The sequence below is a fragment of the Gorilla gorilla genome, chromosome 8 (genome assembly GCF_029281585.2).
Source record: "Gorilla gorilla gorilla isolate KB3781 chromosome 8, NHGRI_mGorGor1-v2.1_pri, whole genome shotgun sequence".
Lineage (NCBI taxonomy): Eukaryota > Metazoa > Chordata > Mammalia > Primates > Hominidae > Gorilla > Gorilla gorilla.
The window spans coordinates 35,844,387-35,869,015 of record NC_073232.2 but is presented as its reverse complement, the minus strand read 5'-3'; the positions used below and the strand labels follow the sequence as shown (position 1 = coordinate 35,869,015).

The following is a 24,629-nucleotide window of genomic DNA, read 5'->3' as shown; positions in this document are numbered from 1 at the left end:
TCCGTTTGTGCTCTCTCCTCCCCCAGTCACAGCTCTCAGTCTTGTTGCATCCAGGCCCTTCTAAAATAAACCAGACAGGTTGGCAGGTTTTTTTTTCAGACAAGTCAGCTCAGGGTATGGTGGTGATGCACTGTCTGGGATGCTAGTGCAGTGCCTCCCCATGGCCCAGGGCTGCCCGTGCCAGCCATGCCTTTGTCAGGAAGAGGCAATAGGTGTTGAGCTCTGCAGACTTGGGGGCAAGCGAAGGCCCAAGGTGTGCGAGAAGAGCAGGGGTGCCCTATGGGGCCCACACTGAACTGTCGCATGTGCACCAATGCCAGCCCCAGTCAGGGCCGGCACAAGGGTTCTGCAGGGCCATCCTGTGGCTCTGACATCTACGAGTGTGCAGACAGCGAAGGCACAAGCTGTGATATACAGGAGCAGAGGCACCCGGAACTCGCTCTCCCCCAGTGCCAGCCACAAGCGGGGCCAGCTCAGGGTGTGGTGAGTGAAGCCGTCCTGCACCTCAGGGATCCACGTAGTGGAGGTGGCAGTAGTGCCAGACTCCACTTCTTTGGAGCCTGCCCAGTCAAATTTGGGAGGCAGCGAGGGACCTGACAGCGGGACATTGGCCACCAGAAGACACCAAAAGGTAGGGAGGCAAAAGATACTGCTTAAATTCAGAAGATTCTCTGGCTATGGCTGGTCCAAGATTCCCTCACAGGCATCCAAAGCCTCAGTTTTCTCATCTGTAAAAGATGTGATTGTTATGAGGCTTCCATAAGGTAAGTGTGTAAAAACCATGGCAAAATGCTTGTAACTTAAAAGAGAGGGTTTCTATGAGGCTTCTGTAAGGTAAGTGTTTAAAAATCTGGACACAATACCTGTAATTTTTTAAATGTTCAGTGTATGGAGAAGGAGGATTATTTTTTCTCATTTAATTTTTAGCGCGAGTTTATAAGATTGGTGATACTCATATATCTTAGACAATCAAACCAATAACCAGAAAGAATAAATAGATCACCAAAGTCAAAAAGCAGTTCACAATGTATTCACTGGGTAATTTCTAGTTAAAAGTAGCAACGATGATCACATTGAAAATTGTGTATTATTTTATGGTTTTCTCTTCTATAATCCTCTTGATGTTATGTAACCACAGATTCTAAGTTGCTCCATCAAAGTGATCATTAGAAAAATGTGATGTACTTAGTGTGTAAATTTTAGAAAATTTCCTGTGTTAGTTTTGTTAATTTGATTCAACATATGTGTTATTTTCAAAAATGTAAATGTGGATTGGATATCTATGTGTACATATGAAATATGATTTGACTTTATTATAGAGTAGGCTTAGCTCATGGCAATGTTTTTTTCTGAAAGCACCTGCAGAAATCTCTCTTATTTCCAGTTTGTTAATGTTTCAGAGATTATGTGGGAAAGAGGTTTCTAGGAATCCCAGACACTGCGTGAGGCAGATTTGGTTTCAGTAATTTTAGCATCATTCATTGTAAGGTGATGATCCCTAGGAACTTCTTCACAGTGAGAAACCTGAAAGGTCCCAGCAGCCAGCAATGAATGAAAGGTGGGGTGGGGCCGCTGGCAGGGCGGGGCCTTGTGAGCTGTGTGCCTGTGCTCTCAAGTCCGAAGTTTGTGGGGATGCATGCAGGAGATTCTGGCCCTGATTGTTCCCCCAGAACCAGGATGCGTTCTGGTTGGCAGGACAACTGGCCTTCACTTGGTGGCCTTCAGTGGGTTGCCTTCGTTTAGTGCCCTCAGTTGTTTCTCTTCAGTTGGTGCCCTTCAGTTGGTGCTCTTCAGTTGGTGGTCCTCAGTTGGTGGTCTTCAGTTGTTGGGCAGTGGTGGGAGGAGGATGAATCCATTTGTGCTCTCTCCTCCCCCAGTCACAGCTCTCAGGCTTGTTGCCTCCAGGCCCTTCTGAAATAAACCAGACAGATGGCAGGATTTTTTTAGCAGACAAGTCAGCTCAGGGTACAGGGGTGAAGCGGGGTGCGGGATGCTAGTGCAGTGTCGCCTCATGGCCCAGTGCTGCCCGTGCCAGCCATGCCTTTGCCAGGAAGAGGCGATAGGTGTTGAGCTCTGCAGTCGTGGGGGCAAGCGAAGGCCCAAGCTGCCTGAGAAGAGCACGGGTGCCCCATGGGGCCCACACTGAACTGTCGCATGTGCACCAAAGCCAGCCCCAGTCAGGGCTGGCAAAGGCGTTCTGCAGAGCCAGCCTGTGGCTCTGACATCTACGAGTGTGCATACAGTGAAGGCGCAGGCTGCGATATACAGGACCACAGGCACCCGGAACACGCTGTCCCCCAGTGCCAGCCGCAATCGGGCTATCTCAGGGTGTGGTGGGTGAAGCTTTCCTGCAGCTCTGAGATCCACGAAGTGGAGGTGGTAGTAGCGCAGGACCCCACTGCTTTGGAGGCTGCCCAATCGAATTTGGGAGCCAGTGAGTGTCCTGACAGCGGCACATTGGCCACCAGAAGACGCCGAAAGGTAGGGAGGCGATGGATACTGTTTAGATTCGGGAGCTCCTCTGGCTGCTGATGGCCCACGTTTCCCCCAGAGGCATCCAAAGCCTCAGTTTTCTCATCTATTAAAGATGTGATTGTTATGAGGCTTCCATAAGGTGTGTAAAAACCAAGGCAAAAATGTTTGTAATTTAAAAGAGAGAGTTTCTATGAGGCTTCTATAAGGTAAGTGTGTAAAATCTGGACACAATACCTATAATTTAGGTCACTATAACCTCTGCCTCCTGGGTTCAAGCGATTCTCCTGCCTTAGCCTCCTGTGTAGCTGGGATTAGAGGCATGCGCCATCAGGCCTGACCAATGTTGTTCTTTTTAGGAGAGATGGGGTTTCACCATGTTGGTCAGGCTGGTCTCGAACTCCTGACCTCAGGTGATCTGCTCACCTTAGCTTCCCTAAGTACTGGGATTATAGGCGTCAGTCACCATCCTAGGCCAAAAATTTCATTCCTTGTTCAACAAACCTGTTTCTAAGGAGATGCTTGTGGTCTAAATATGCAGATTCCCAGTCATTTCCAAGAAGAAGGGAATGACTGCAAGGCAACCTGGGCGGGAGTTTAGGATTGTTCTGAGGCTGTGAAAGCCATTGAAATTCACACATAAGAGGATAGAGAAAGGGAATTCACATGTTTGATCCCTCCATGTACTGGGTATAACTTGGTCTTCATTAAGTTTGCACCACCTTTGGCATCAGAGAGAACTGGAGTTGAATCCAAGTTCCAACACTCATTAGGATGTGATCATGAATGTGTTTTTAACTCCTCAGAACCTCACTTTGCTTATCTATAAAAGAGGGGATTCTTATGAGGCTTCCATAAGGTAAATGAGTAAAAATTTGGGTGGACAAAATGCCTGTAATTTAAAAGATAGGGTTGTTATGAGGCTTCGATAAGGTAAGTGTGCAAAAATCTGGACACAATGCCTATAATTTTGTTAGTGTTCAATATATAGAGAAGGATTATTTTTCTATCATTTAATTTTTAGAACAAGTTTATAAAATGGTGTTACTCATCTTTTTGAGAAAATCAGACCAAGGATCACAAAGATTAAATGAGTCGCCATAGTCACAAAGGAGTTTACAATACATTTAGTGGGTAATTGCCAGTTAAAAGTAGCAATGATGATCACATTTCAAATCTTGAATTATGTGGTGCTTTTCTCTTATGTAAGCCTCTTTGTGTGTTGAAGCCATAGATTCTAAGTTGCCATATCAAAATGATCACTAGAAAACTGTGATATACTTAGTGTATACATTTTAGAAAATGTCTTCTATTACTCTTGTTAATTTGATTGAATACATGTGTTATTTTCAAAAATGTAAATGGAATATGTGTGGATTGAATATATATGTATATATATATATGAAATATCATTTGACATTATAGTGTAGGCATAGCTCATAGCAATGTGTTTTTCTGAAAGCAGCTGCAGAAATTTGTCTTTTTTTAGTTTGCAAAAATTTCAGAGGTTATGGGGGAAAGTGGGGTTCTATGAATCCCAGATAGTACATGAGGCAGATTTGGTTTCAGTAATTTTAGCATAATTCATTGTAAGGTGATGATCCCTAGGAACTTCATCACAGTGAGCAACCTGAAAGCTCCTAGCAGCCAGCAATAAATGAGGTGGGGTGAGTCCGCTGGCAGGGCGGGGCCTTACGAACCTGATGCTTGAGCTCTGAATTCCAAGTTGGGGGGACACATGCAGAGGATTCTGGGCCTGATTGTTTCCTCTAACCAGGATACAGTCTGGTTGGCAGGGCCACTGGCTTTCACTTGGTGGCCTTCAGTGGGTGTCCTCATTGGTTGCCTTTGGTTAGTGCCCTCAGTTGGTACCCTCAGTTGTTTCTCTTCAGTTGGTGGTCCTCAGTTGGTGGTTTTCAGTTGTTGGGCAGTGGTGGAAGGAGGATGAATCTTTGCTCTCTCCTCCCCAAGCCACAGCTCTCAGGCTTGTTGCATCCAGGCCCTTCTAAAATAAACCAGACAGGTTGGCAGGTTTTTTTTTAGCAGACAAGTCAGCTCAGAGTACGGGGGTGACACGGGGTGCGGGCTGCTAGCGCAGTGCCACCTCATGGCCCAGGGCTGCCCGTGCCAGCCATGCTTTTGCCAGGAAGAGGTGATACGTGTTAAGCCCTGCAGACTTGGGTGCAAGCGAAGACCCAAGCTGCCTGAGAAGAGTAGGGGTGCCCCATGGGGCCGACACTGAACTGTTGCATATGCACCAAAGCCAGCCCCAATTGGCACAAGGGTTCACAGAGCCAGCCTGTGGCTCTGACGTCTACCAGCATGCAGACTGCAAAGATGCAGGCCGCGATATACAGGAGCAGAGGTGCCCAGAACATGCTGTCCCCCAATGCCAGCCACAAGTGGGGCTATCTGAGGGTGTGATGGGTGAAGCTGTCCTGCAGCTCTGAGATTCACGAGGCAGAGGAAGCAGTAGCGCTGGACTCCACTGCTTTGGAGGCTGCCCAGTCAAATTTGGGAACCAGCAAGAGTCCTGACAGCAGCACATTGGCCACCAGAAGACACCCGAAGGTAGGGAGGCGGCAGATACTGCTTAAGTTCAGGAGCTCCTCTGGCCGTTGCTGACCCAAGTTCCCCCAGAGGCATCCACAGCCTGGGGCTCCTTCCTCCTGCTTGGAGTTTGCTTTCCTATGCCCAGGCCCCAACCAAGAGGACTGGCTCTGCCTCGAGTCCTGATCCCTTCTTCTTTCCCTGCTGTTTCCAGCCGGTTTCTTACTTTCCTCCTACCTACCCCAATGCCCAGTTCTGTTTCCTCCTCTTCTTCCCCTAGGCTGGCTGAAAACTAAGTTTCAAAATACAAAATGCATGCTACAGATTTCATTGCTGTAGATGAAATGCTGACAGCTTTTCTATTTAAACTCTGGTTGTTCTTTTCATTTCTTTAAACATTGGAATAATTACTCCTCATGATAGATGTGCCTTTGTAACTTGAAAGTACGACACTCAATTGTCACAATTAAAAAAAATTTTTAATTTTTCTTTTCATAAATTTTTGGCAAACAGGTAGTATTTAGTTATTGAGTAACTCCTTTAGTGGAGATTTGTGAGATTTTGTTGCACCCATCACCCAAGCAGTGCACACGGAATCCAATTTGTAGTCTCTTATCTTTCTCCCCCTTCCCACCATTTTCCCCTGAGTATCATTCTTTTTTTTGAGACTGAGTCTCATTCTGTCACCCAGGCTGGAATGCTATGTTGCGATGTCAGCTCGCTGCAACCCTTGCTTCCTGAGTTCATGTGATCCTCCTGCTTCAGCCTCCCAAGTAGCTGGGATTAGAGGCGTGGGTCACGATGCCCAACTAAATTTTTTGTATTTTTAGTAATGACTGGCTTTCACCAAATTGGCCAGTCTGTCCTTGAACTCCTGACCTCAAGTGATGCGCCTGCCTTGGCCTCCCCTAGGGCTGTGATTACAGGAATGAGCCACCAGAACCCAGCCAAATATTCCCCACTGCCTTCTTTTTTGCTTTTTTCCTAATCTCCTGAAGTCATTCTTTGTCATGTAGATTAATAGGTTTCTCAAATTACTGGAAAACTAGCAGAAGAAATAAACAGGCAGTTTGTGAATATTAAACAGAACAGTGGTGCTGAGCATGGCTAAAGCATCTCTGCATTCACAGGGAGAGGAGCAGAAGACCTTCTGGTGTGGGCTGGGCAGCAATTCACTTGAAGGAGAAACAGCCCGGGTGTGGAGAGGCGGCCAACCTTGGCGGGATCCTTTCTAAGGAGCCAAGAAATCAACGTAGAGCTTCCTCTATCTAATTCTCTAACAACTGCAGACCTTCCATGAGTCAAGCTTTGTGTCAAAAGGACAAATTAAAAGGCAAGAAAATAAAACCGTAATACCAGGACTTTTGGGGAAAACAAAAAAACTCACATCTAATTCCAGATTTTTCCATTGTTTCTGTGTCCAATGTACTCTTTTGTTGTTGTTGTTGTTGTTGCTGTTGTTGAGACTGAGTCTCACCCTGTCACCAGGCTGGAGAGCAGTTGTGTGATCTCGGTTCACTACAACCTCCGCCTCCCAGGTTCAAGTGACACTTGTGCCTCAGCCTACTGAGTAGCTGGGACTACAGGCATGTGCCACCACGCCCAGCTAATTTTTGTATTTTTAGTAGATACAGGGTTTCACCATGTTGGCCAGGATGGTCTCGAGCTCCTGACCTCGTGATCTGTCTGCCTCGGCCTCCCGAAGTGTGGGGATTAGAGGCGTGAGCCACGGCACTCAGCCCAATATACTCTTTGTTGAGGACAATGTTCAAACATTGTTCCTGTACTCAGCACGGTATGAAACTAGATAAATACATTTTAAGGAAATCAACAATACAATTTTTTTGAAAGAAAATTGGTTTTCAAGGTTTATTCTTCAATTATTGAAAGGTTTTCAAAAGTAAAACATACTATTCCTCTCCACGATCCCAGTTAATCCAGACCCTCCTCAGTGGGCTTTATCAAATACCCTACTCACCTTCCTGAATCTTTTGCTGAATCTCATATAAAGTTTTGTCACAGAACCTCAGATTTTTCATACGGTTTTGTGTACCATGTCATGCCTGTGAATTGCTCTCTTTACTTTGTTTTTATTTATTTGTTTATTTTTTGTAAGAAGTAGCCAGGAAGTATCTTTCTTTGCTTTATAGATGTAAACTGCTTTGTATTTTCAGATTAACTTTCAAGAATGTTGAAAATTCTTTGCTCACTCTTCTTTTCTCACTTCCTCCCTCTCAGGACCTATAAAAGGCATCACCAAGCCCAATGGACAGATGCCCCAGGCTGCACATTCTGTCAGTGCTGTTCTGGAAAAGGCCCAAACACATGCTGAAACATGGAAGGTAAAACCAGCAAGCAGCTGACATACATTCCATCCAGCCGTCCCCCAAAGCCCATGTTCTCAACCATTCGCATTGTTCCAATAACTGCTCTTTTAAAAATAGAAAACACGAGGTGGCTCACGCCTATAATTCCAGCACTTTGGGAGGCTGATGCGGGCGGATCACGAGGTCAGGAGATCGAGACCATGGGGTAACCCCGTCTCTACTAAAAATACAAAAAAAGAAAAAAAATTAGCCGGGCTTGGTGGTGGGAGCCTGTAGTCCTAGCTACTTGGGAGGCTGAGGCCGGGGAATGGCATGAACCTGGGAGGTGGAGCTTGCAGTGAGCCGAGATCGCGCTACTGTGCTCCAGCCTGGGGCGACAGAGCGAGACTTCATCTCAAAAAAAAAAAAAAAAAAAAAAAAAGAGAGAGAGAGAGAAAACAGGCAAACAGGTTGGGTACAGTGGCTTAAACCTGTAATCCCAGTACTTTGGGAGGCCGAAACAGGAGAATTGCTTGAGCTCCGGAGTTCCAGACCAGCCTGGGCGACAGAACAAGGGCTCATCTTTACAAGAAATTAAAAAATTAGCCAGGCTTGGTGGTGTGCACTTGTGGTCCTAGCTACTTGGGTGGCTGAGGTGTTTGAATTGCTTGAGCCCAGGATTTCAAGGCTGCAGTGAGCTGTGATCACACCACTGCACTCCAGCCTACATGATATAAAAAAGACCTTGCCTTAAAAAAAGATAAAAAAGGGTTACACTAAAAATGTGCATTTTCTATTTTCCCCATTAATGTCCTACATACATCCTCAGGGTGATGGAGGAGAAAATACATTGTAAAATAATGGCCAACAGGTATGACATCCTCCATAGCATTTTTTCAACCAAATAGGTCAATGAGGATTCACTTAAATCTATCTTAAAATCATAGTTAATAATTATGATTTAGTTACTAATCTAGTTCAAAACCTCTCAGTTGACTGTATAAATTCTGTTAAGTATTTCTCACATGTGATTCAAAACAACCTTAAATAACTGTGACAATAGCATATCACCCAGCTAGGACAGGCAGGGTGCTTCACTTTAGCAATTTTTCACTTCTTTCACCCCTTCATTTTGTCCATCAGTCAGTGGTGAAAACAATTACATCTTAGTATTTATTGAACTTCTTATAATTTTGACAACCACTGCAGGTCTGTAAAGTTGTATTTCTTTAATGTTCTCATTATCTTCTCAAGCCTGCACTTGTCATGCAATGTGCTGTCAGCTATTACTATTTTCATTATTTCTACAATGCCAATCAAAGGAAAGCATTTAAAAATGCTGAAAGAAATAAAAGAATCCCAGAATAGAAATCACTTAACTATATGTGGACATCAATACCCAAGCTACCTGCTCAGAAATTTTTTAAAAAGGAAAAAGTACATTGACAGTTAATTAGCTTATCATGCTAAGTAAATAAACTAAATAAAATAGAAACTAAATCACAAGGCACTTTGTTAGAAAAAAAATTTCCAGATTTAATCTTCAGTGGTAAGAAACTATTACGCAGAGGAAGAAATAAACTGGAACCCTGATGAAATGTAAACTGGAATGATAATTACCACTAAAACAGAGGGATTCAATCCAGCTGCCTGGGGACGTTTCATTATATAAATACAAATTATTATTATCTATGCCAGTACTGGCAGAGGAAGGGCTATGCCTCTAATAGACTTTAGCCAAATTTAGCGTTCTGGTTTCTACCAAAAGCATGCTGATAATTTTTCTTTTTAGAACTCATATATATATATCTCATTTGATGTCATCACAATCTGAGACACAGGTCATAATAGGGACTACAGGGCTCATTTTATACCCGGTGAACCAGCTAACTTTCCTGCAGTTGAGAAAAGGTAAACTGTCCGGGTGAGGTGGCTCACACCTGTTATTTGGGAGGCCGAGGTGGGCAGATCACTTGAGCCCAGGAGTTGGAGATGAGCCTGAGCAACATGGCAAAAAACTATCTCTACAAAAAATGCAAAAATTAGCTGGGCATGGTGGCACATGCTTGTCATCCCAGCAACTCAGGAGGCTGAGGCATGAGGATCACTGAGCCCTAGAGGCAGAAGTTGCAGTGAGTCGAGCTTGCACCACTGCACTCCAGCCTGGGTGACACAGCGAGATCCTGTCACAAAAAAAAAAAAAAAAAAAAAAAAAAAAAAAAAAAAAAAGCCAGGTGCGGTGACTCGTGCCTGTAATTCCAGCACTTTGGGAGTCAGAGGCAGGCAGATCATGAGGTCAGGAGTTCAAGACCAGCCTGACCAACATGGTGAAACCCCATCTCCACTAAAAATACAAAAATTAGCTGGACGTGGTGGCCAGCGCCTGTAGTCCCAGCTACTCGGGAAGCTGAGGCAGGAGAATCGCTTGAACCCAGGAGGCAGAGGTTGCAGTGAACTGAGATGGCGCCACTGCACTCCAGCCTGGGTGACAGAGCAAGACTCCGTCTCAATAATAATAATAATAAATAATAATAATGATAATAATAATATTATTATCATTATTATTAAAGGCCATTTAGAGTCATTTCCCTATTCCAGAGTGAAGATGAGCTCATGAACAACCAGGGGTCTCAGTGACTGAGGGGGCGGAGGCTCCCCAGGGGGCAGACAGAGACCTCGCCTATCTATGGCATGGTCCTGTCCACTGGGGCTGTTTTGTCAAGAATAAAGAATGCTACTCACGAGACTGAGGCGGGAGGATCGCTTGAGCTCAGGAGATCGAGGCTGCAGTGAGCCCAGATCGCGCCATTGCACTCAGCCTGGGCGACAGAGTGAGACCCTGTCTCCATTAATTAATAACAGTACATTTAAAATTTCAAAAATTTTAAAATAATGAATGCTGCTATCGCTTGGTTGCAGGATAAGAAGCCAGCCCTCGGGAACCGCCAGGAGCACCCTGGGCCCCGCACGGCCCCAAGTCCAGCCTGCCCCGCTTCCTCTGGTGCAGAGGTCCTGGGACACCAGCAGCAGCCCCGCCACGCCCCCCAAGGCCAAGAACACAGGCGGCAGGGGCTTCCCCGCCCTGCCAGACTACTTCCTGCCGCCACAGCCACCACCCCTGGACGACCCAGAGCTCCCGCCGCCCCTGGACTTCGTGCTCCCTCCCCCCGCAGTGGCCAAGAGGCCTCCTATGCCCCACCCCCGCAAGAGACACGAAGCATCAATGTTCGGAAGCAGCAAGTGAATAAAATAAATGCATAAAAGTTAAACGTTCTTCCTACAGTATTTCTATAAGGATTATTGGGTCAGTCGATCTTGAGGTCAATACTATAATTAAAAATAGCTTTCACCATCCCATGCCTTCTTAAGTCTTGGTGATCTTAGATTTTCGTCTCTACCTCTGTGACCTTCAGAATTTTCAGGAAAATCGAGAGAGGAAAACGAGAAAATATGACCAGCAGAGCCTGTTCCCTTGCTTTGAGATTCCCGTTGCTTGATTGATTGGAGCTCTGGACACAGGATGTTTTGGTTTTGCTTTTTTAATGCTTGAATAACAGTAATTTAAAAAAATAGTCTTTAGATAGTTTTTGAATTCTCTATTATTACAATGCTGTTAGTATCCTGTAAAAAAGAATGTAGGACCAGGTAAAAGCAATCTTATTGATGTGTATTTCAATCTGGAAGGTTTTCCCTGAGAGATACATTTACTGCCCAGTTTATCCTAGCCTTTTGTTACCTGTATCTCTTCTCTTTCAAATTGGCTTCTGATGGGCTAAAAGGCTATTTTCTTAAAATTAAGGAAGGTAATTAATGGTATGTTTTAATATTTGGGGAAAAGTAAGCTGTAGATCATGCTGTCTCAACCCATGGGCTCCCATGGCCCAGGACAACTTTGAATGCTGCCCAACAAATATTAAAACATTATAAGCTCTTTGCAGGGCGCCGTGACTCACACTTGTAATCCCAGCACTTTTGGGAGGCCAAGGCTGGCGGATCATTTAAGGTCAGGAGTTCAAGACCAGCCTGGCCAACATGGCAAAACCCTATCTGTACTAAAAATACAAAAATTAGCCAGGCGGTGACGCATGCCTGTAATCCCAGCAACTCCAGAGGCTGAGGAGGAGAATCCTTTGAACCCAGGAGGTAGAGGCTGCAGTGAGCTGAGATCTTGCTACTGCACTCAATCCTGGATGACAGGGCAAGACCCTCTCTTAAAAAAATTATGAGATCTTTTTGCAATTTTTTTTTTTAGCTGATCAGCTATTGCTAGTGTTAGTGCATCATATGTGTGTCCCAAGGAAGCTAAAAGATTGGACACCCCTGCAGGCTAAATGGAAATTTAAAATGAAACAAATTTAGTTTTAAAACCAAAATATTTAGTAATTAAAACTGGCAAGGTGTTCTTAATTTTTTGAGCATATGCTTGAAATAGGATAGAAGGTAAATTTGCTTTACATTAAATTTTATCTCAGGAACAGTAACTCCAGTTTTAGTATATCATGTTCTTTTGATGTCAGATACAGTAATAATACAGCTTTTCTTTTTAATTTTTTTTAAATTTTATTTTACTTTAAGTTCAGGATACAGGTGCAGAACGTGCAGATTTGTTACATAGGTAAACATGCGCCATGGTGGTTTGCTGCCTCTATCAACCCATCACCTAAATATTAAGCCCAGCATGCATTAGCTATTTGTCCTGATGCTCTCCCTCCCCTCAACCTCCCACAACAGATCTCAGTGTACGTTGTTCCCCTCCTTGTTCCATGTGAAAAACACAGCTTTTCTGATACCTGACTACATAATGGTCATTATGCCGATCTCTGGGACAATACAGGAAAGGTTCAGCGAAGAGAGCTGTGAAAGTTGTCAGAATCAAAATGGGGTCACTCATGTTAAGAAAACCCTGACAAATAGAACCAGGCAAGTCCATGAATAGAGGGTTCTCATGAGGATCGTCAACTCTGATTTTCATTCAAGTGGAACACAATCTTTGGTGTCTGGCTGAGAGGTCTTTACAAGAACTACCTATACCTGAGTGGGATTATTTAGATTGACCCTGAAAATGCAGCAAACTTTGTTCCTTTATGAATATTTTAGTGAGATACTGGAGGTGGGGGGGAGTGCAAAAAGTGGGGTGAAATTGGACATTAGAGAGGAAGTGCAAGGATAATATATTATGAACAGTGTATAATTAATAATAGGGCAGTAATACTATATCACAGCTTATGAAAACTCCATAATTTCTTTTATAATGCTGCCACTGGGGCAAAGACCCATGTAATAGGCCAACTGCAGCAAAACCCACAGGGTTTGGTAGAGTTTACAGAAAACATGATTTAATCTGTCACATGATAGAATATGAACTAAGATTTTACAGTAGGTCCTCAAAGAGGAGAATGAACATTTAAGCCTCATATTTTGTTTGATCATAGGAATCTTGGCTGGTATGATACTGAAATGACCCAATTCCATGATAATTGAGCCTTTGAAGTGTGCTTGAGACTTATGGCTTGATATGTGATCCATTTTTACAGATGGTTTATGTGTGCTTGGGTACAATGTACTATACACATTCCTTAGAACAAGCTTGTTTAGCATGTTCCACAAATTTTCTGCCTGCAGCTTGTTATCTGGTCTGCTGCATCCATCAATTACTAAGAAGGATATTTTAAAATCTTCTGAGGTCAGATTTGTCAATATCTTTTCATTGTTCTGGTGAATTGTGCCTTATATATTCTGACATGGTTAATTATTAAGTGTAAACAAAAATTATGTATGTGACTTCCTGGTGAGTTGAACCGTCCATCACCATGCAATGTTTTCTGCTTTTTTTCTTGTACTCATGCAGCTGTGTCGTCTTTTTTCAGGTATTTGCCTGACAAATCTATTCATGCACTTTCAAACTCTCTATGCCTTTATGTTCTATGTTTGCCACTTTTAATGACAGATAGCAGATTTTGTTGTGTTTATGTCTAGTTCAGGAATTATCTTTTAATTGCAAGTTTATTCTTTTTACTTTTTTAATTTTCTTTTTTTTTTTGGAGTCAGGGTCTCATTCTGTCACCCAGGCTGGAGTGCAGTGGTGCGATCATAGCTCACTGCAGCCTCAACATTCTGGGCTCAAGCCATGCTCTTGCCTCAGCCTCCCGAGTAGCTGGTACTACAGGCTTATGCCATCTGCCTGGCTAATTTTTATTTTTTGTAGAGATAGGAGTCTCACCATATTGTCTAGGCTGCTTCCTAACTCCTGGCCTCAAGCAATCCTTCTGCCCTGGCCTCCCAAAGTGTTGGGATTACAGGCATGAGCCACCACATCCGGCCTCTTCTTACTACTCTTACTGTGATTATATATTTGTATTTGTTTTTAACATCTTATTTTGTACTTCCTATTACCCTGGATTTTTCTGGGGTTTTTATCTTCCTTTCTTGTCTACTTCGTGTGATTAGGATTTTTCTCTTACTCCTGTTTTTAAGCTTCTTGTTGAAAAGTTATATAATGTGTCTATTCTTTTAATGGCTAGTTATAATGATAATATCCATACTCAATAAAGTCCCAAGTTAAACAATTTTAACCTAGGAAATACAAGGACTTTGGAACACTTTGGTTTCAAACACACACACACACACACACACACACACACACACACACACACACATTATTGCCTAGTAGTGGAGTTATAGCTGACTTCTTTTTTTCCTAGATTATCATTATTTCACCCTCATTCTTCAAAGACAGTTTCAGTGGATGTAAAATTTCAATTGACAGTACAAACTCTCAGCTTTTTGAGGGAGTTGTCCCCACTGTCTTCTCCCTTTCACTGTTGCTGTTGAGAAGTCAGCTGTCAAATTATTATTTCCATTAGGTCATCTCTTTGTTTCCCCTCTGCATGATTTTAAGACCTTTTCTTTGTCTTTGGTGCACACAGTGGGTATAACTGTGGGTTTCTTTTTACTTAAGTTGCCAGATATTTTACTGAGGTTTCTGAATCTAGAAATATCTGTCTTTCACTATTCCAAAAAAATGTAATTTATATTGTTTTCAAGCATTGCCTCTCCTTATTCACTTCTTCTAAAACTCTAATGAAATATATGTTAGATCTTCTAACACTAGCCTCCCTATCTCTTAATTGTGTATATTTTCCATTTCTTTATCTATTCTGGATATATTAATCAGACATTAATTTCTATTCACTAATTCTTTTCTTCAGCACAATCTAATCTATGTTAAAGCCATCCATTTTTGGTTTCTGTTTTTTGAAATAGACTTTACGTTTTAGACCAGTATTAGATTCACAGCAAAATTGAGCAAAATGTATTGGGAGTTCCCATTTTTCCCCTGTCCGCACACATGCACAGCCTCCTCCACTACCAAAATGCTACAAAAATCATACTGAAACAATTGAGGAACCTACATTGACACATCATTAGTACCCAAAGTCCACAGTTTACTGCAGGTTTACTCTTGATGTTGCACAATCTATGGGTTTTCAGAAATGTACAATGGCATGTATCCACCATTATAGAATCATATAGATTGGTTTCACTGTCCTAAAAATTCTGTGTTCTGCCTATTAATGTCTCCCTCCTCTTTAAATCCTGGAAACCACTGGTCTTTTTTACTGTCGCTGTAATTGCACCATTTCCAAAATATATAGTTAGAATCACCGTATGTAGCCATTTCTAATTGATTTCTTTTCCTTAATAATATGCATTTATGGTTCCTCCATGTCTTAGTCTATTTTCTGTTCCTATAGCAGAATACATGGGTAGTTTATTTTAAAAAGAGATAATTTTGGATCATGCTTCTGGAGCCTGGGAAGTCCAAAGAGCATGGTGCCAGTGTCTGGGGAAGGCCCACTGACTGCATCATATCATGGCAGATAAGCGGAAGGAGAAGTGTCTGCATGCAAAAGGGGGACAAACCAGGAGAGGCAACCTTGCTTATAACAACCCAATCTCGTGGGAACTAATGCATTCCCATGAGAACTAACCCCGTAGCACCTGAAAGAGACTGATCCATCTCTTAAAGCACTGCCACCTTGGGGACCAAGCCTAAACATGAGTTTTGGAAGGGCCAATCCATAGTCAAACCATAGCAGTCCATTATCTTTTCATGGCTTGATAATTCATTTCTTAAGTTTTTTTTTTTTTTTTTTGAGATGGGGTCTATCATCCAGGTTGGAATGCAGTGGTGTGATCTTGGCTTCATTTCTTCTTATCACTGAATAATATTCCATTGTCTGGATGAACTATAGTTCATTTATTCATTCCCCTATTGTGGGACATCTTGGTTGCCACCAAATTTTAGCAATTATGGATAAAGGTGCTAGAAACTTGTGTGCAGACACTTGTGTGAATATCAGTTTTCAACTCACTCAGGTAAATAGGAGTGCAATTGCAGGATCATATGGAAAAAGTGTGTTTAGCTGTGTAAGAAACTGCCAAACTGTCTTCTAAAGTGGTGGTTTCATTTTGCTTTCCCTCCAAGAATAAATGAGAATTCTTATTGCCCCCCATCCTTCTCATTGTTTGGTATTGTCAGTGTTTTGTATTTAAGCATTTGAATAGGTAGGTAGTGGTATCAGTTTTAATTTGCTATTTCCTAATGACATACGACGTTGAGCAATTTTTTCATATGCTTATTAGCCAACTGTAGATCTTCTTTGGTGAGGTGTGTGTTCAGATCTTTTGTCAACTTTTTAATTGGGCTGTTCCTTATTGTTGTTTTAAGAGTTCTTCATGTATTTTGATAACAGTACTTTATCAGATATGTCTTTCACAAGTGTTTTTTCCCGGTCTGTGGCTTGTCTTCTAATTCTCTTGACTGTGCGTTTCACAGAAGTTTTTAATTTGAATGAGGTCCAGCTTATCAATTATTTGTTTCATGGATCATGCCATTGGTGGTGTTGTATTTAAAAAGTCATTGCCGTGCCCAAGGTTATCTAGGTTTTCTCCTATATTCTAGAAGTTTTATAATTTTGTGCATTATACTTAGGTCTATGATCCATTTTGACTTAAATTTTGGGGAAGATGTAAGATCTGTGTCTAGCTTTTTGATTTGCATGTCGATATTAAGTTGTTCCAGTGCCATCTGTTGAAAAGACTATCTTTTCCTCATTGTATTGCCTTTGCCCCTTTGTCAAGTGTTTGTATAGGCCTATTTTGGGGCTTTCTATTCTGTTCCATTGATCTATTCATCTATTCTTTTGCCACTACCACACTGTCTTGATTGCTGTAGCTTTGTTGTAAATTTTGAAATTGGGTGGTATTAGTCCTCCGTTTTTCTTCTTTTCTAATATTGTGCTGCCATTTTTTTTTTTGCCTCTCCATATAAACTTTGGAATCAATTTGTCAATATCCAAGTGATATATTTCTGGGATTTTGATGGAGATTGCATTGAATCTAGAGAGCAAGTTGGGAAGAACTGACATTTTGTTAATGCTAGGCCCTCCTATCCGAGAACATGGAATATCTCTCTATTCATTTAGTCCTTCTTTGATTTCCTTAATCAAAATTATGCAGTTTTCCTCATAGATCTTTTATATATTTTGTTAGATTTATACCTAAATATTCCACTGGTGGTGGTGGGAATGTTAACATAAACGGCATTGTGTTTTTAATTTCAAATTCCAATTGCTCGTTGGTGTGCAGGAGAGCAACTGCAATGGATTTTTCTATACTAATCCTGTATGCTGCAACCTTGCTATCAATAGCAAGCTATTGATCAACTAATAAGCAATAATAAATGCTTATTAGTTCCAGGAGTTTTTTGGTCAGTTGTCCTGGTGGCCTCTGGAAGAGTCCTCCTCTAGACCCAGGGTTAAGAGTGTGCATTATTTTCCTTTCCATACATATGACTATCAAAGGCAAGGTAGGGGAGAGTGCAAGGCAACATCTCCCTGCAGTCTTCTCCACTCCACATCCTTTCATATTGTTAAAGTAGGTGAGGGGAATTAATACTTGTGGAGCAGATTCTCAGATATTCGCTATGAAAACCTACAAATGGTGATTTAGACTTTCATAGCTATTATATCTTGGGAGTCTTTGATGAAACTTTAATTTTAACCTATTTTTCAATCAGTATAGTTTCTATTAGAAAAATTCATAGGAGAAAAAACAACTATTTCAATAAACATCAAAAAAGCTCTTGATAAAATTCAACACCACTCCTTGTTAAAAAAAAATTTAAAACTTCATAAGAAGCTAGCAATTTAGGAAGATGTTTCTATATTGATAAAAGTTATTAGAGACCTACAGCAGAAGGCATATTTAATTATAAAGCATGAATTGAAATGTCATTTATTTTTATGGCACCGAGGATTTGTTTTAATCAGTACGCTAAGACACATGAACACAGAAATAAGTGTCATGAGGGAAGCAGTTTATTTTGCTACTCAGGGTTCCCTAGGAGCTGTAGGCACCTCACACCACAAGAGGCAAAACAGGGAAACATCACGGTCAGTCAGGAGACAGAGGGGACGGGGGACAGCACGAGCAAGAATCTTTACTGCACTTTCCACAGGAAGGAACAAGCAAGGCAGGGCAACCAGTCTTAGGATTGGCTAGTTTGAATAATTTCATGGTGTCTTGGGGAGGAGAGGCTGTCCCTAGTTGTCTGCTACCTGGCCCTGAGGCAATTAGGGCAGGCGGATAGTGGCCTGGGACATGAAAGTGACAAAGAAGATAGATAAGAAGAATAGAGGGTGATAAAGAAAGGATAAAGAAGGGGGTATGAGCTCTGGATTGGTTGGTTTATATATGAAGACATACATGCAGGCAAGTTGTTTATGTCCAGGAATTAGCTTATCCTGAGAGGGGCAGTCCCTCCAGGGGCAACAAGGCCCTGGATGTCAAAGCATCAAATTCAGAAAATAAGAGACATGACTAATACACCATTAAAGTCAATATTATCATTAATATTATTCGACATTATCCTGAAGTCTCTAGCCAATGCATACAACAACAAAAAAAATAGGATGAAAAACCATTTGAAAGAAAAAGACTTTTAAATTCTCAGATGATGTATCTACTTAAAATTTAAAAACAAAGTCAACCTATTAATTATAGAAACCAAAAACTGTCCTATATACTATATACCAGTGATGCTCAATTATAAAATGTAGTATAAAAAGTGATTCACAATAGCAACAAGAACTACATGTCTAGAATTGATAGACAATTTCAAAGTCTATATAAGGAAAGATGTAAATGTTTATTGCAGATAAAAAAGAAAACATCAGGAAGGTAAGAGTTATAGGTCACCACCACTCTACCTAGTTCCAATAACCACGATTGAATTAAATGACATGAGTTCCCCAACATGGTTCTAATTTCAGTTATCATGGTATTTTACCTGTAATTACATAAAGTACACTTCTTGTTAGTTCTTCAGTCCACAAATCACAGCCTAAATAACAGATGAATCATGATCAGTGACCCACCACTTCTTTCAAAGTATGTTGTTGCCAATCACTGCATATTTGTTACTGAGTTTATGCAGAGAGCAAAGCATAACCTTGTCTTGCTTGCTTGTCTCCCAGTGAGAAGCCCACGTGACATTTTACAAAAAGGAATAATCAAAAGTGGAAATTAATCAACAGGGCTAAAACTGCAACAGAAAAAAAGTGATAACACAAAGTGAAATTCAAATAGAACATAGATGTAGTTATATTTTTAGTAGAGACGGGGTTTCACCATGTTAGCCAGGATGTTCTCGATCTCCTGACCTCGTGATCCGCCCACCTCAGCCTCCCAAAGTGCTGGGATTACAGGTGTGAGCCACCGCCACCGGCCTAAATCAAATTATAAAAATATAAACTACTTGGAAACCAGCACATTCTAGATCTCTATATAAGATTCGTTATCTGATTCTGTACATTTTTATCCAGTTTGAAATTTTCTGTTTGTATGTCTTTTGGCAATAAAATTTTAAGCAGTGGTTAATGAAGATTATGTCCAAACAAAAGTTCAACCAAAGTTTCATATAATATGTTAATCACTGATGCACTAGATCATAGGCTTTATTAATTTTTTTAAAAAATTTTTTGAGACAGAGTCTCACTCCATCTGTCAGACTGAAGTGCAGTGGCATGACCTTGGCTCACTGCAACCTCCACCTCCCAGGTTCAAGTGATTCTCGTGCCTCAGTCTCCCTAGTAGCTGGGATTACAGGTGTGTGCCACCATGCTCAGCTAAATTTTTTTGTATTTTTAGTAGAGATGGAATTTTGGCATGTTGGCCAGGCTGGTTCCAAACTTCTGGCCTCATGTGATCTGCCTGCCTCCGCCTCCCAAAGGGCTGAAACTACAGGTACGAGCCACCTTGCCCAGCTGATCATAGGCTTTTTTTTTTTTTTTTTTTGAGACAGAGTCTCGCTTTGTTGCCCAGTCTGGAGTGCAGTGGCGCTATCTTGGTTCACTGCAATTTCTGCCTCCTTGGTTCTCTTGATTCTCTTGCCTCAGCCTCCCAAGTAGCTGGGACTACAGGTGCGCACCACCATGTCCAGCTAATTTTTGTATTTTCAGTAGACACAAGGTTTCGCCATGTTGGTCAGGCTGGTCTCGAACTCCTGACCTAAGGTGATCCACCCGCCTTGGCATCCCAAAGTGCTGGGATTACAGGCGTGAGCCACCATGCCCTTCCTGATCATAGGCTTTTTAATGGTGGGAATGAAATTCATCTTTGTGGCCTTAGCTTTAACCATTTGACTATAGAAAAATACACATAATAGGGACTTGTTATGTTTTTGCTAAATAATTTAATTTAGTTAGTACTGGGAAAAGAATTATGGCCAACCTAATTTTATTGCAGATACAGATATTTCAGGGCTTACAAAAATCTCCTTTGCAATATAAATCCAATCATACAATGCTAGAGCTATCTAGGGTAACATACTTAAATACATGGAAAGATTTCATTTTGGGACATCAGTTGTTTTCTTTTAGTAGCCTGATGATCTTATTCTTTCCAAAGGAACTATAGAAATCGAGGGTGCGTGCGGTGGCTCACACCTGTAATCCCAGCACTTTGGGAAGCTGAGGCAGGTGGATCACGAGGTCAGGAGTTCAAGACTAGCCTGGCCAACATGGTGAAAGCCCATCTCTACTAAAAACACAAAACATCGCTGGGCATGGTGGCAGGCACCTGTAATCCCAGCTACTTGGGAGACTGAGGCAGGAGAATCGTTTGAACCCGCAAGGCATAGATTGCAGTGAGCCAGGATCGCGCCATTGCACTCCAACCTGGGCAACAGGGCGATACTCCAACTCAAAAAAAAGAAAAGAAATAAGAGAAGGAAATGATAGAAATGACTACTTCCCTATCAATCTTTATAGTTACAGGGCTAAACACCATAAAAAAATCATCTTCTTGAAATATAAAATCAACAATGCCTGTCCCGAGAATCATAGTAAAGAAAATGAATTTTTTTGTTTTTTTTTTTTTGAGATGGAGTTTCACTCTTGTCTCCCAGACTGGAGTGCAATGGCGCGATCTTGGCTCACTGCAACCTCCGCCTCCCGGGTTCAAGCAATTCTCCTGCCTTAGCCTCCTGAGTAGCTGGGATTACAGGTGCCCGCCACCAAGCCCAGCTAATTTTTGTATTTTTAGTAGATAACGCGGTTTCACCATGTTGGCCAGGCTGGTCTCAAACTCCTGACCTCAGGTGATCCACCCGCCTCAGCCTCCCAAACTGCTGGGATTACAGGCATGAGCCACGGCTCCTGACCATGATGCATTTCTTAAACATAGTTTTAACGATTCTGGGATGGGCACTGCTTAGCATGAAAAAGAAATGACCAATGCCTGCTGGTGGTTTATGATCTTCCTTAGAGTTATTTGGAGGTGTAAGAATAACAAATATTGAGCATTTAAAAAATATTTCTAAGACCTGTAAAACACTCATCTTTGACGTTCCCATTGCTTGCAACTAGATCATTTCTAAAAACTTTTAATAGAAAATCTTCCCCAATCTACTATTGAGTTTTTAAAACATGTTTTGAGGCTGGTGGTGGTGGCTCACGCCTGTAATCCCGGCACTTTGGGAGGCCAAGACAGGTGGATCACAAGGTCAGGAGATAGAGACCATCCTGGCTAACATGGTGAAACCCAGTCTCACTAAAAATACAAAAAATTAGCCGGACGTGGTAGCTGGCGCCTGTAGTCCCAGCTACTTGGGAGGCTGAGGCAGGAGAATGGCCTGAACCCGGGAGGCAGAGCTTGCTGTGAGCTGTGATCGCGCCACTGCACTGCAGCCTGGGCGACAATGCGAGACTCCATCTCAAAACAAACAAACAAACAAAAAACATGTTTTGAAACTATGTAAAACATATATGTAAGTTTTATGTAAATAAATATAAATGTTATATATATGTATATATGTCATATATATATAATTTTTTTTTAGTATTCTTGTTTCTAAAAAACATTATTTTCATCCCAGTGTTTGCAACATGAAAAGGATATTTAATACACTCCATAATAATACAATAGCTGGTATTTACTGAGTACTTATCATGTGCCAACCACTATCTTTTTTTATTTCTTTATTTTTTTGAGATGGAGTCTCACTCCGTCACCCAGGCTGGAGTGCAGTGGCATGATCTGCAACCTCCACCTCCCGGGTTCAAGTGATTCTCCTGTCTCAACCTCCTGAGTAGCTGGGATAACAGGCGCGTGCCACCACGCCCGGCTAATTTTTCTATTTTTAGTAGAGGCAGGGTTTCACCATGTTGGTCAGGCTTGTCTCCAACTCCTGAGGCTTGTCTCCAACTCCTGAGGCTTGTCTCCAACTCCAAATCTATTTAAAATTTTAAAGACCTTAGTAATGTAAACAAATGGTGCTGAGTTTGGACTTCTCTACAAAATCTATGTGGAATCTTAGGAAAGGAAGAATGAAAGGATACAATAAAGACAATTATTTAAATGGTAGTTCAGCCTAAATCCTAAGCATAAGCATTCTTTTTTCTTTTCTTTTTTTTCTGAGACAGAGTCTCGCTCTGTGCCCCAGGCTGGAGTGCAGTGGCGCCATATTGACTCACTGCAACCCCTGCCTCCTGGGTTCAAGCTATTCTCCTGCCTCAGCCTCCCGAGTATCTGGGATCACAGGTGGGCACCAGCCAGGCCCGGCTCGTTTTGTGTATTTTTAATAGAAACGGGGTTTCACCATGTTGTCCAGGCTGGTCTCGAACTTCTGACCTCATGTGATCCACCCGCCTCTGCCTCCCAAAATGCTGGGATTACAGGCATGAGCCACCATGCCTGGCCAATATGTTGCTTTTTAAAAATGAGTTATTAGCATTAATTTTCTTCTGTTGCTACTGAACATTTCTCTTTTCACTTAATCTACTCCGAATCCCATGCCACTTCTGCATTCAAGGCTAAAGTTTGGATTGAAGGAAAGGATAGCAAGTCAATTCACAATCTGATTTTTTCAATACAGAGAGTGTACATGTTTACTAAAAGGAGTAGCCCTTAATTGTTTTTAAAAAGCCCAAAAGCTGCTGGGCGTGGTGGTTCATGCCTGTAATCCCAGCAATTTGGAAGGTCGAGGCGGGTGGATCACGGGGTCAGGAGATCGAGACCATCCTGGCTAACACGGTGAAACCCTGTCTCTACTAAAAATACAAAAAAACTTAGCTGGCGTGGTGGCGGGCGCCTGTAGTCCCAGCTCCTCGGGAGGCTGAGGCAGGAGAATGGCGTGAACCCAGGAGGCGGAGCTTGCAGTGAACTGAGATCGTGCCACTGCACTCCAGCCTGGGCAACACAGCGAGCCTCCATCTAAAAAGAAAAAAAAAAAAAAAAAGCCGAAAAGCAAACAAGATAATTAACAATTTTTATATGAACAAATGTCTTACAATGTTTTAAACATCTAAAGAACACTGATACCATCTTCAGTTAGTTATTGGCAATGGCATATTATGAATTAACTCTTACAAAGAGATAGAAGTTTTGACTTAGAGCTGACTTTTTTTGTTTGTTTGTTTGTTTTTGAGGCGGAGTCTCGTTCTGTCACCCAGGCTGGAGTGCGATGGTGCCATCTCGGCTCACTGCAAGCTCCGCCTCCCGGGTTCACGCCATTCTCTTGCCTCAGCCTCCGAAGTAGCTGGGACTACAGGCGCCTGCCACCATGCCCGGCTAATTTTTTTTGTATTTTTTTAGTAGAGACGGGGTTTCACCGTGTTAGCCAGGATGGTCTCGATTTCCTGACCTCTTGATCCGCCCGCCTCGGCCTCCCAAAGTGCTGGGATTACAGGCCACCGCTCCTGGCCTTTTTTTTTTTTTTTTTTGAGATGGAGTCTCGCTCTGTCTCCAGGCTGGAGGGCAGTAGCGCGATCTCGGCTCACCGCAACTTCCAACTCCCTGGTTCAAGCAATTCTCCTCCTTCAGCCTCCTGAGTAGCTGGGATTACAGGCGTGCACCACCACGCCCAGCTAGTTTTTGTATTTTTAGTAGAGACGGGGTTTCACCATGTTGGCCAGGATGGTCTTGATCTTACTCCGGCTCCTGCTGGAGTAAGAGTGTCTATCTGCTTTTGTTTTAACAACATTATAGATCATTTAGGCTTGTCTTGAAAGTTTTATTTTTATGCCCTTTAACTAAGTCAAATTTATATTTATGGAATGTTGTTCATTAATTCTAAAGCACTATCAATTTTCAAAAGTGTTTTTGACGTGTCCTCTTGTTTTAGAAAAGTGTCTAGGGGAAAGCTAAAAACAAAAAACATACTGGAATGGATATTTTTATTACTTTTTACCATTAATCATTTCAAAGTTTTAACACTTTCTTCCAACAGGAAAGCATGATTTTATCCGGTCTATGGTTTCAGTTGCTCCACTCCTTTTTCAAATGAGTAATACGTGAAGCATCCTAAGGGCCCTCATTTGCTTCCTATGTCAATTAAAAGAAAGCATTTTATTGTCCTAATTAATTGCGTGATAAAATTAATTTTAGAATATATTAAAATGCATCATAATTGTGTTTCTTCAGTAAATGTCTTACTAAAAGGAAATGAACTTCAATACTGAGTAGATTGTGAACCTGTCAGTTGTTTGCCTGCCTTGAGTTTTGAAAAGTTGAATGTTTTTATTTCCTAGTAGTTCTTTTTAAAATAGCTAGACTTCTTTCCACAATTATTTTACTGGGAACATTATATTTTATTTTAGAAGCCATTGAGGGTGGAGGGAAACTTCTCCTCTAAAGGGATGTTTCTTAAAATGTGGTACCTTATATAAAGTGGAAATGAAGAAAGATGATGATTTAATGTACATGTGGGGGGGTGAAGCATGAGAGAAAGAGGCTGGA

General features: G+C 41.9%; 1 protein-coding gene across 2 annotated transcripts in view; it reads left to right on the top strand.

Moving 5' to 3' along the window:
• LOC101146781 (amyloid beta A4 precursor protein-binding family B member 1-interacting protein-like) overlaps window positions 1-10,597 on the top strand; it is a 40,499-nt gene extending 29,902 nt beyond the window's left edge. For both annotated transcript variants that reach the window (XM_055353329.2, XM_055353330.2), the window contains 3 exons: window positions 6,153-6,355; window positions 7,261-7,364; window positions 10,248-10,597. In XM_055353329.2, the coding sequence (XP_055209304.1) occupies window positions 6,319-6,355; window positions 7,261-7,364; window positions 10,248-10,589 (483 nt within the window). In that variant the 5' untranslated portion in view covers window positions 6,153-6,318 and the 3' untranslated portion in view covers window positions 10,590-10,597. The remainder of the gene's footprint in view (window positions 1-6,152; window positions 6,356-7,260; window positions 7,365-10,247) is intronic.
• Window positions 10,598-24,629: the final 14,032 nt, after the last annotated feature.